The 12,534-nt window shown below is 49.1% G+C and overlaps 1 protein-coding gene across 10 annotated transcripts in view; it reads left to right on the top strand.

Annotated features, from left to right (window-relative positions):
* baz (par-3 family cell polarity regulator) overlaps positions 1-12,534 on the top strand; it is a 248,899-nt gene that overhangs the window by 160,169 nt on the left and 76,196 nt on the right. The window contains exon 1 of one of the 10 annotated variants that reach the window (XM_070531903.1): positions 7,417-7,928. The exons of the other annotated variants lie outside the window; for them this stretch is intronic. Coding sequence (XP_070388004.1) covers positions 7,866-7,928 — 63 coding nt within the window. The 5' untranslated portion in view covers positions 7,417-7,865. Of the gene's footprint in view, positions 1-7,416; positions 7,929-12,534 lie in introns of those variants that run through there. 10 annotated transcript variants of the gene reach the window in all.

Here is a 12,534-nt window from a genome sequence, read left to right on the forward strand (position 1 = left end):
TTGTCATCGGCAAATAAGAGGAACAAAGTATTCCGAATGGAGCAAGTAACGTCACTAACAAAAATTAAGAAAAGGTGTGGTCCTAATACTGGTCCTTGAGGGACACTGCTCGTATAAAAAGAAGACGTTGAGCCATTCACGTAAACATAACATGATCTATCAAGAAGATGACTGCGCAAGAGATTGACAATTGACGAGCCGACACTAAAAGTGCGTAAGCTTAGCTTGATCCATAGTAGTGAGTGGCTCACTGCATCAAAAGCTTCGCTGAGGTCACAGTAAATGGTAACAACAACAACAACAACAACAACAACAACAACAACAATAATAATAATAATAATAATAATAATAATAATAATAATAAAAAGAAGAATAAACATGTTACACCAGCTTTGGGGCCAACACAAGTCGTTCAGGAGTAGCATGAAGAAAGGCGGGCGTCTTTTTTTTTTTTTTTTTTTCTCCCCTTGTTTACTTTCGCCCGCCGTGTGGACGTCTGCGTCGTGTTCGGCGGCGACGGTGCTCAGCTGGCCGGCTTTCACTGCTCGTCGAACGCTGCACGTGCTCGGAATGCGCCACCGCGTCGCCGGCAAACACCGACTCTCGCTGAACGCGTTCCTCGCATCTGATCGCACTCGGTCGCCGCGTGAAACTGGGCCGTCGTCGGCACGGCCGTGGTGTATAATAATAAAGCTTGGATAACGTCGTTGAGTAAAGAGCTTGCAGGCGTCGTGCGATTCCAGGCAGTTTGAGTTTGCTGCACGCTGTGTCGGCCATTTTTTTTTCTTGCAAGAAAAGAAAGCGAGCAAACATTACAACAAGCTGCGATTGGCTTGTCCTTCGTATAGGTATCCTATACGAGTGTGCACTTTCGGTTCGTTACTCCTATATAGTGCGCCCGTGATCTGCCATGCAGGGGAAGTAAAAAAGGAAAAAAATGCGATAGCATACTTAGATTGTGAAGGCTCGACGTTTGCGCGCGTATGCGTCACGGGAGAGACCTTGCACACTCTCGTTTATCAAAGTGACGCCTCTATACCTCGTATCTCTTGCAGGCTCGCGATTTCGCGCGCACTGTGACGCGCTCGTTCAACGCACCTCGAGTTTTCTGTTAGATGACTCCAAGGTGGGTTGAAGTATACGACCGTAAATAATACCACAAAAAAATTCGCGACCAATGGTGGGTTCTCAAACCTCTGCTTTTTCTAGCAAATCATTCTAATGCCAACCGTCGGGCCACGGTCGCACGCGTGCACGCTTCTCTCGCGCTACAGAGTCGCTCTTTCAGACGTCTGGCGCGTGCGTCACGTGGCTCTCTCTCGCATTCTTCGCGTTTTAAACGCTGCGTTAAGGCTGCACTGCCTTCGCGATGGGCCCACATTTTGCAGACTGCATGCGCTGCATATGTCTTCGGGATCGGCCCGTATTTTTCGTTAGTTTATTTCGCTAGTTCGCTAGTTTATTTGTGTATTACTTATTTCACGTTGGGTTTATTCTATTAGTTTCTTTGTTCTCCATACTCAATTGTTTAATCAATCGATCGTCTCATTAAACTTGCATTTTAAGTTTGTGGGCGAAAGGTAGTAGCAGGTGTTCTTCAGCTCGCGTAAACATATTCTCTGTCAATGATTCTCACCATCGCCTGCAATGTAACGCCACCAATGACACCGGAAGGCAGACGCCAGGGAGGCGTGTGTGCATGCGGCAAAATTCACTTTCGAGACGCTTGGGTTTGCATTTCCTCGTTTCTTTCGAGTCTAACAGTTCTGCTCGGTGCCATTGCCGCGGCGCACGGCTGTTGCGTGCATCGGTAGAGCGTGCCATGGACCGGTTGTTTCCTGGTGCTACTTTCGCGGTGTAACCCTAAAGGCTCTCATTGCGTCGCACGTTCCGGAATTGCAACCAACTGTAAACTTCCTTTTCGTGGTGTTTTCTTTCTTCATTCCCCGTTTTAAATTTTATTCGCCTTCATCCCACTCGGTCTTCGTGCGTTTGCATACGTGTAGACGCGCAAATTCCTTTGATGATCGTTCGTTCCTATATATATATATATATATATATATATATATATATATATATATATATATATATATATATATATATATATATATATATACGTGTGAGCTCGGGGCCACAATCAACCTTTTAATCTTCGCTCTCCCGTCACGTGTCACAAGCTGCAGTACTCACAGGTGCGTGCGTAACGTGTAATTAATCACTGGTAATTAATTAAATTTTTTGAGATCTTTGTAATCTATTGATTGATGACATTTTTTTCCCGCTTGGTAACGCGTTACGATTACGGTGACGGTTCTAGTGTTAACTTAGGTCCACGCTTGTAGCGTCAAAACTATTCTATTCAGTATTCTGTAGTAACGTGACCGTCAGTGACCGGCGCTACTGTGTGTTCTACTTTAGTCTTTAAATTTGTCCTGTTGCTCTTCCTTTCCTCTTTCCTCCCCTCCTTCCTATCTTCTATTTCTGTATTGCTGTCACCTCCCTCCTGAAGAGTAGGCAGGCGTTGTGCCCCTTCTGGTGGAAGTTGCCAGCCTGCTCCTCGCTTTTCCTTTCCTGTTAATTGTATATACGTGTTCAAAACAATTATTATTATTATTATTATTATTATTATTATTATTATTATTATTATTATTATTATTATTATTATTATTATTATTATTATTATTTGAAGCATGCCGTAGTGGGGACTCCGGATTAGTTTTGACCACCTGGGGTTCTTTAACGCGTAGCTAAATCGAAATGCACGAGCGGTCTTGCATTTTGGCCCAGTCGAAACGAGGCCGCCGCGACCGGGGGCAATCAAACGTATTCATATTTAATTCGATGAGGAGGCACAGCTGCTGCATCTATGTACAGTAACAAAATATTCCCGCTGTCGAATGACACGTATAAACAGTATTCCATTACGAGTGATCGTGGCTCAGGCGGAAAAGTCTGGCTCTCGGAGCGACGCAGCCTGCTCTAGCTAGGACGTTCTGTCCACTGTAGATGAGATTAAATTTATTGCATTTCTGCTTCAATTCAATGTTTGATCGTGCACAGTCAGCGACGTCAAGTATTCAAAAACTGTTTTCGAAAATATTGGAGTTTCGGAAAAGTGACTATTCCATTCGAGGACAGATCGAATAGGACGATTTCAGTTCGTTAGTCCAAAGTTTCGAATATTCGCACAAGCATACAGTAATGTCGTTTTCGCATTGTCTCGGACATCCCTCGTTACCGTCACTATGACTTATCTCACTAAGAAAACCAGCGCGAGGACGGGACACACACTCTAAAACAAAATTACACCCTTTGGGTTGTATCTTGCCACACAACAATAAACGTCATCTGTCTTGTCCGCATTTCCTTTCGCGTGTGTGTGTGAGTGTGTGTGGTTTTTTTTCTGTAGCGTATATATATATATATATATATATATATATATATATATATATATATATATATATATATATATATATATATATATATATATATATATATATATATATACACAGCTCATTTGGTTCCGAAGTAACGGCGTCCTTTCTTTTTTTACACGGGATATGAATATCATTAGCCGGCACACAGAGCGATTTGGAGATAGAGATCGCCATTTCCCTGAATTTGTCTAGGTCCTTTGTTTTCAAGGTCGTAGAATAAAACTTCATGGTTGTTACCGATGACGTGTCGCGTCTGACAGAGAGAGAGAGAGAACGTCGTCCTTGGACGGTTCAGCTTTTGTCAACACGTGCAGGTTAGCTGTGATTGACAACCATGGAAAGTCAACGATTGTGGTTCCCATAAGTAGCGTTTCAAATGGCGGAGTCGATACTCTGGCTTTGTGTGCATGAGGGCGTCGTTACCGGTGCCAGTCCTACGCGATGGCTTCGCATCTTCCCACACGGACTGCGCGACACAAGAGTGCTCTGTGCACAAGTATAAGAATTTGCGCGACCACGTCGCATGCATCTGTTATTACCTACTAGTTCCTTGTCTGGGGTGTCACTAAGAGGGAGATTAGTGAACAGCCACGCAAAGCGAAAAACGCTGAACGCTGCTATTGCGGAAAGAGATCACCATCATCATCATTATCATCATCAATAACCACCACAACAACAATGGACACGGCTGTGAACAAAACGGCATGGCCACGAGCTTAGCAAAAAAAAAAAAAAAACCGAGAGAGATGGAGAGAGAGAGACCAAGCACAATGGCTTGGGATATTAATATTGTCTTTAAGGAGCACCTACGCTATAAGTAAATTTTGCGCTTATCTAAGTGTACGGAGCTCTCTGGCCGATGACAGTGCCGCCGCATCTCAGACGTCACGCTGCTTTGCAGCTTGCATGAGTGGGCAAGGCCTGCGTTGCAGTATATAGCGCCTAGAATACAGCTACAGTCTAGCCATGTAGCATTTCGTGTTGGAAGTTACCAAGAGTGCCAGCTCGACCCTGTGTGCAGCAGTAATCGTGTTACCTGGGCACTGGACCGTGCACGCGAGCGCTGGCGCGTGCAACATACGTGTTGTTTCCTTCCCTTAAATTAGAATTGCTCTGCGCAAGATCCGGCAGCTGCCTCTGCGGGCGGAAGTCGTATAGACGCTGCCGGCGGAACACTGGATATACAGGTGCTCGTTGCAGCCCCAAATTAACTGGTGCAGAACCGCGTTTAGAACAGCAGTAAAATAACTATACGAATGCGCAAGCCGTCCACTTCATGCAGCTGCAAAAGCGCAGAATGTGCGACCGCCGTTCATGCGGCATCATTGAAATTCTGGGGTTATTGTGACAATGATTACTTTGCGTAGTACTGCGTTTGGCTCACTGTATGCGAGCAAACGCCGTGCTATGTCGAACTACTACATTGCTGAGTGTCTCGTATCGCGGTCACTTTCGCGTAACCTGACCTGTCGTGACATGTTGATGGCACGTTGTCAGCTAATGAATGATGGCTGTTGATCCATATTTGCTCGTCTTCGCTCTCGCTGTAGGTATAGTTACTTTTGGGTGCTGTCCGTGCAGTATTTTGTGGGCACGAACAGATTTCACGCAGCAGGTGCAATGCAATACACAATTCGACCTTGCCCTCGCGCGTATACCGTGTCTCTGTGATTTTTGGCATGCCAACTGCAAAACAGTCTCATTGCATTCCGTCGTTGTATCGCACTGCGTGCCAATTAAAAACATCCGCCTCCCCCCCCCCCCTTCTCTCTCTTTTAAAGCTGCGGCAGGCAGCTGTTGTAATGGCTTCCGCACTGCATTCGCGGTGTTGTGGTTGGCGCCGTGTGGTTCCAGGAACTCCGTGACGTCGATGTCTAATTTGAGTGCAAGAATGTTATCTAATAGTTTCGATCTCTTACATCAGCAAAATAAGTCCGACAAGAATGCACCCGAGGATGGGATTCATTGTCAGTTCTTCGAATTGCCCGCTCGAAGTAACTTTAAACGACAAAAACCGCAGGGAAAAACCTGGCCGGGCCAGCTGTTCCTTTTGCTTTGTGCTCTTTCTCTGTATAATTATTTTTTATTTATTTATTTATTTATTTATTCCTCCTAGGTCGGCGCTCACCTGTTTACGAGACTCGCGGTCGACCTCCCTCCCTCGCGATCGAATTCCAACGCGAGCCGATCGGTTTCGTGAAAACACGAGGTTGTGTTTCTCTCTCTCTCTCTCTGTTTTTGTTTGTTTGTTACTGCGGTCCCTCCTCTCCCACGATTGTTCCGCTCCGTTGGGAGAGCGGAAGCGAGCTGCACAAGTGTGGCGCGCCGCTGGCATCGGAGGCGTCGTTTTGTTGTCCGGCGGCCGGGTGAGTGGCCGCAGGAGACGGCGACCGGTCGCCCGCGTGCCGCCCCTCGTCTTCGTCGCCGTCCCAAACGACGACCGCCGCCGCTGCGGCCTCCCGTGCTACGCTGCCCTCCCTGGGGCACGCACGTCCGGCCTGGCTCCCTCTCCCTCTTGCTCTTGGCAGAGTTTCGCAGGGACAGCCTCTCTCTCTCTCTCTCTCTCTCTCTCTCTCTCTTCTGTGCAGACGTCCTGGCCTTTTGTTTCCCTTTCGGGCTTCCCGTACCGTGGCCGCGGGCGGTTCCTGGGAAAGGTATATATACCGGTTATCGCGGCATCAGGCAGCATTGCATGTGCATTGCGTGGTGCTTTCTGTAGTGCAGCAGGGTAGCTTATCGTCGGTCGTCTGCCTTGGTTTACGTGATGCCTTCCGGTGGGCGAACAGCGACACTCGGTACTGCTCCTGGAGGCACCCTTTTTTAATCATTTCGTAATATAACCGAACGTAACGAGAACTCCTGTATACTTCTCATTTCGGCAGCCTGCAAGGCAGCTTCGTGCGTTGGAAACTTTTACGTTAATCATGAATACGAGTGATAGAGAACAGTGATAGCGAACGTGCAAGAACAGCAGCGCTGGTAGCGTCGTTGAGCAGGAATAGGTCAACTCCAGTAATCGCGGACAGGACGAATCAAGGCAGACAACGCAAATGCGTATAATGTCCCGCCTGCAAGCGCTGTGGTCATGTGACGATGAACTTACCAGCCTTACGGCCCACATGCACCAGCAAAAGAATATTTCATCGTTCTCTCAAACGACGAAACACGCTCGTGTGTCGAGCTCGTGTTTTTGCCTCGAAGGCTTCTAAAATTGCGCAGACAGGCAAACGCTCAGTGAGTTTCTGGCACCGCACATGCAGTGCGGTGCCAGAAGTTTGCAGAAGTTTGCAGGGACGACGTGGCTACAATTAGTACATAACCGGGGTAGTTGGAGAAGTATGCGAGAGGCTTTTGCCCTGCAGTGGGCGTAACCATGATGATGATGATGATGACATGCAGTGCACCGCGCCGCGTGGGTTATCTCAGTTTCGAGTCGGCTTTGAGCGTGAGTTCATTCGAACCGAGGCGAACTTGCCCGCTCTGACCACGGCCTCAGCGGGGTTGCGTGATTCCGCCGCCCTCTCCAACTTCCTCCAACTGATAGGCAGGCGTTGTGCCCCTTCCGGTGGCAGTTGCCAGCCTGCCCCTCGCTTTCCCTTTCCTAATACGTGTGTATATGTGTATATGTGTTCAAAACAATAAATAAATAAATAATAACTTCCTCCTCCCTCTTCGTCTTCGTTGGCCGAGGATGAGCGAGAGAGAGAGATGCGCGGGTATACGGGAATTACGCGCTCGGCTGATCTCGCGGCGCAACAGGGCCGAGCAGCTGCGGCGATTCCCGGCCGGCCGACCGAACCGGCGGCCCCCGTCTCACGGGCTTCCTTCGCCATGAGCGAGCCGGCGGGATTAGTTGACGCGCGGCATTCTCTCGCGGGGTCGTCCCTCGCCACGGTTGCGGCCTGTCCGGCCAGGCCGGCGCGCCCAGGGAGAGACCGTTGCTCGCCGTTGGGAAACCGGCAGCTCGGGACGCGCGCGTTTTTGCGCATACACTTTGCGAAGCCCGTCGCGGATGTGGATGGCACCGTTCGGCACTGCGTGGTCGGCTCTGGACTCTGGTGACGGAACTTCATCTGCGACGATGACCTCATCGATGGGGCTGTTGACCGGCCGCTCTTAGGAAGCTTTCGAGAGCGGGACAGCGGCCGAACGTGCGTTACAAGCGTCGGTCTTGCGGATTTCCCGTCTGGTTTTCGGCAGCGAGCGGCAACAGGAACCAGCGCCGTCGCCGTGCAAAATAACCGCGACGCTTTGATCCCGTTGCCTCCAGCGCACTTGCTCCGGCGCGATTGTGTGTGCGTTCATGTGCCCGTGTTGAGCATTGCGGTTCCCGGCAGTTCCTTAGGCCGAGCGTGGTACTAGACGTGCGTGATCTGTTTTTCGGGTTCGCGACCACTGCGAGTCTTCGCACTCGCTGGACGAGAAACCATGTTCCGTACTTCCGGCGCCACAAATTGCGGATACCCTCCGGTTGCTTCCGTTTTCGTCCCTGTAAGTATAGTCGCGGATTCCTTTCGTCCGTTGTATTTCTGTTCGTTGATGTGGTCTTAACTGTACTCTAATTTGCGGTAACAGCCGCCATCTGCTGACTCGGAACTGTCATATAACTTCTTGTTAGCATGTCATAGTGCTCCGGTAAGCTGATGGGTATGGTAAATACAGACAGGTTTCCCAATAATTCCGTCCAGTCCTACGGTTTCACCATGTGTGCAGGCTGCGAATAACGAGCAATATTACAGCATATACGAGCGAGCGGTGTTGCGGAGCACCGTCCTCGGTTTTTACAATGAAGATATGTGGTCTTGTATACTGGATGACTGGCAATTTATCTGAAACAAGTGGTGAAAGAGCGAGGGGCCTGAAATTGGTTCGAGAGGAGCCAGGCATGTGTGTGGTTCTGTCTTCTGCGAGACTGGGCGTTCCACGTTTAAAAGCGATCTGGGCGAGTGCGGGCTATAGTAGTAAGCAAAATGCATATTTCAAGTGGATTTCACTTAATTCGTTATATCCATTATTTCGTTATATCCCGTTTTGTTATAACGAGGTTCGACTGTATATGTGTTCTTTCTTTCGTCACCAGTGTACCACTTTTCGATGTTTATTTTCTGCGGTGTTCACTGTCAGTACAGAACGTCCTGGGTGAGCGTTTCAAAAGAACGCTCGCTCTGGAGGCTCCGGCTTCTTCTTCGGGTTCCGAGCTCTGTACGGACATGCATAATAGACTGTTGTTAGAGGAGAGGCGCAATTCAGCGCACATACACAGAGGAGGACAGACAGTGTCTGTGCATGCGTGTCAATTTGCGCCTAATTCTAAAAGCTGCATAGGTTTCACCAGCTATAGTCCAACGAGAAATACTCCTATGACAGACTGCGTGCCGACGCTGCGTTCTACACTGTGTGCGCGCTTTTTGTTAGTTTAGCTTCTCACTTGTGTTCTTTTCGCAAGAGCCCATAACCACATGCCGCCGATGAAACTGGAGAGCTGTGCCTTTAATGTCGATCGTGCTCTGCTGCTCCTGAACGCAACGTCTGGCCCTGCCATGCGCTTCACTGTCGAAAGAAAGGGGCTCCTAGACAGCAGGAGAACGAGGTTTTCTCGCGCGATATGTTGAATAGTTTTTGCTGGAACGACCGGTGGACAATGAGGTGTCGCGCCATTCTGCTTGCGTTTCTGCAGCGCATGAAATGAACTTATGCATATATGGTGACACATGCCTTCCTGTTCATTACACTAAACGATACGCTCAGACGAAGTCCTTGCTGGCCCACTAAGCCCCGGGGTGTATAGCAACACCGTCATATATGGGAGGAGCTGTTTACACGCAGAGTGTCGAGCGGAAACTTCTTTCGTTCCGCTTTTCGTTTCGGTTCAACGAAAACGGTTAAGTTCCGTTTAAACTCCGGAGTGAAAAAATTAACGGTTCGAAGGGATTCAAATTAATTTGCATAACTGAAGAATAATTGCGGGAAGACGGCAAAATTTTATTTTGTACAACAATTCGACGCTGCTGCTAAGCTGCACTAAAATATTACGCCTGTTTGTTCTTCCGGTCACACGTAACTACAAAAGAATTATGCGTATCCAATACCAATGCTGGAACCTATGTAAAGCGAAGCTTGATTGAGGAAAGGAGCGAGAGAATAGAGATAATATATTGAGAAAAAGCGGATATTCATCCAGCTTCAGGGGGAAAGGGAAGATGAGAAAAATATGGCCAGGACTGATGAGCAATGATGAGGACAGACAGTACGACGCGATTATGCACTTTCGTGTTTGAAGGACCCGTTCACAGCCTTGAGTCTATAGGCCTGTGTTAACTAAATATTCCATGAGAGCCTTGACGACTCGTTTCATTGACATGTCTGGTCAATGTGCCAATAACACTTTTTAACTGAACGGCCTGTCGTTAATTGGCGCTAACAAAAAGATCAACGCCTGCCGTTCACAGTCATACTGAGGACAGGCTATGTGCTCCACTGTCTCGGGTTCTTTGCACGCGTCACAGCCTGGCGAGTCCGTCCGTCGGATGCGATGTAAATATTGTCGCGTCAACACAGCACGTGTACATAGCCTGCCCCCTGACACAATACGCTGAAAACCATCCTAACGGTGCTGCTACTTTTTAAATCAACGGAAGATGGTGCGTATGTAGAAATGAGATAGAATAGTTGAGCCACAAATGCAGGCAATGCATGGATGAAAAGCTCCCGAAAAGTTGGCCAGCCTGAATCGAAAAGCGTTATTTTTTTTTCCTTTCGGTTTTGCTCCGGAGTGAGAAAAGTCGCAACGTTCCGATTCAGTTGCGGTGCAAGCAAAAATAACCTATTTTTTTTTCGGTTTTCGGTTCAGTTCCGGTGCGATAGCCTGGTCACACGTAGCATATATGTATAGATAGAACTCTTGAAGGCCGTGTGGCAGCCTCTATATGTACGGGTTCCACGAGGCGAGTCGCCGTCATGCTATACAGACACGCATTCTGACGAAGGCGCTCGCCCGAGTGCGCTCAGTTGAGCGCCGCCGACCTCGGTGCTGCATGCTGCTGTTGCACTCCTGACCCCGCAGAAGAGAACGAGACAGGCGGCGTTGCGTTCTGCCTGCGTGTCCCTGGCGAATTTTCTTTGTAAGCGACGATCCAAGGCTTTACGCGTCGGGCATGGAAGATACGCGATGTTCGTACGAATTCCTTTCTCCTTCTTGTCCTTGTTCTTTCGGCGTGTATATATATAGTGTGTGGCGTGGCTCATAAGTTGCCAATGGCGATGGAACCGTTCCAAGAACGCAAGAGCGATGAAAGCACGCTAACCTTAATTGGTTTGGCTGCGAACTTCCTTGCAGCTTTTCGTATATTATTTCTGTCTCGGCTCTCTCGTGGTTTCGCATTAAGTGCTTCGTTGATTGAGTGACGGCGTCTATAAAGTCTCAAGGCTGCGCCCGGGCCCCGAGTGGTTACCGTATACACAATTTTGTACGCATGTGCACGTTGTTCAGCAAGTTGGGATACATAGGACATTCGGCCCTGCCGTCCATCCTTCTCTGCTTCGTCCGCGCCTACCTCATGCTCCGCTTTATTTTGATTCTTGGCGCGCTCGATTACAGCTGCGCTCCTTTTATTTATCTATTTATTGTTCGGTTGTTCTCGTTTTTTTTTTTCCAATACCGGCCCCACCAGAGTGCTGCCAAAATTTGAATCCGCAGCCTTATGCTCACTACAGTGAACGGAGCGTCCTATAGCCGCAGCCGATCCACAGCAGGTTATGCAAGCACTTGCGCCATGTTTTCCTGTACCGGTCTTCGTGCGACGCAGGAAGTCAAGGGAATATCTGCTGGAAGGCTGTGAGAAATAAAATCACCGACGATTACGATACTGCCTATTGCGGAATTCGAGCGCAGCTGTATGTGCTCATTCATTTCGCCATGTATTGGCTGGCGCGGGCAATCTGTCTCGTGTGGCACGTTGCAAGAGGATCGAAGTGTGGCGCAACTGCCTCGTTATGTAATCTGGAGACCGCGTGATGCAGCGTGTTGGTGACGCGTGGGCGCGTTTTACAGCAGCAGCCACCGCAGACAGACCTCCCAAATGACGCGCTACTCTGGCGCCATCTCGTAGCCGTCGTCGCCGCACTACGCTTTTCCTCTCGCGCTTTCGCCATACCCTCCTCCTCCGCTTTGTTCCATCGCGTCTCTCACCCCCCGCTGCGTTCCGCGTTGGCTCTTTCGTCTTTCGCTGTGCTCGTTCGCTTGGTTACGCCGGCGCTCGCCGCTAAAGAGCTGCGCTCTAAAACGTTAGCCCAACGGTGGCGCAGCGTATAAACAACTATATAGCGCGTTGTTTGGCACGCAGCGCGTGCATTAATTTTCGAACGGCGCGTGCTGCTGCGTACCCGTGCATGGGTGATTCACCGCGCCCACCGGTGGAAGCTATAGGCTACCCAAGCACCGCGAGCGGCGCCACTGCTCCTGACGGGTAGCGCCATCTGTGGCAGAAAAAGTCGAAACTGGGAATATCCACTGCGCATTTCTGCTGCGCCGCGCTGCAGCCGCTCGCTTTTTGTGCACGTGCAGGGCCCTCTCCTCCCTTTGCACATGCGGCGCGTCACAATGTATCGCCTTCAGTGCGGCTTCAAAAAGATCGGCCAGCTATTTTTGGAAAGCCAACTTGTTAAAAGGAGAAAAGCTCGTCAGTCACGTAAACTCTGTGGAGCAGACAATCAACGGCAACGAGGCACAGCTCAATGCAAAATGTATTTCCCAAGTGAGCGACAACATCGTGTACGACTTGTACCTCGAGGGGAGGGTCATTCTGTCATATGTTAAAAATACTGATTGTCTATACACACTGCGAAATGAAGCCGCGCACTCTCGATGTTTTTCGTTGTCGAATATGAAGCGTATGCTTTAGTTGTTTTGATATGGCAGCCTTACAGTTGTTGTCGTCTACTGTCGGGGTCGAACGTTTGCGGCGTGCTAAAAAAAATAAATGTACGGCCATGGCATCCCACTGAAAAGCCTGGGAAGATACAACACTTGTGCTTCGCCCGTTGGAGGATCACCCACTGACTTGGTGGCGAGGCAGCTGAAATTTAAGCACTGCGAAGC

The sequence above is a fragment of the Dermacentor albipictus genome, chromosome 1 (genome assembly GCF_038994185.2).
Source record: "Dermacentor albipictus isolate Rhodes 1998 colony chromosome 1, USDA_Dalb.pri_finalv2, whole genome shotgun sequence".
Lineage (NCBI taxonomy): Eukaryota > Metazoa > Arthropoda > Arachnida > Ixodida > Ixodidae > Dermacentor > Dermacentor albipictus.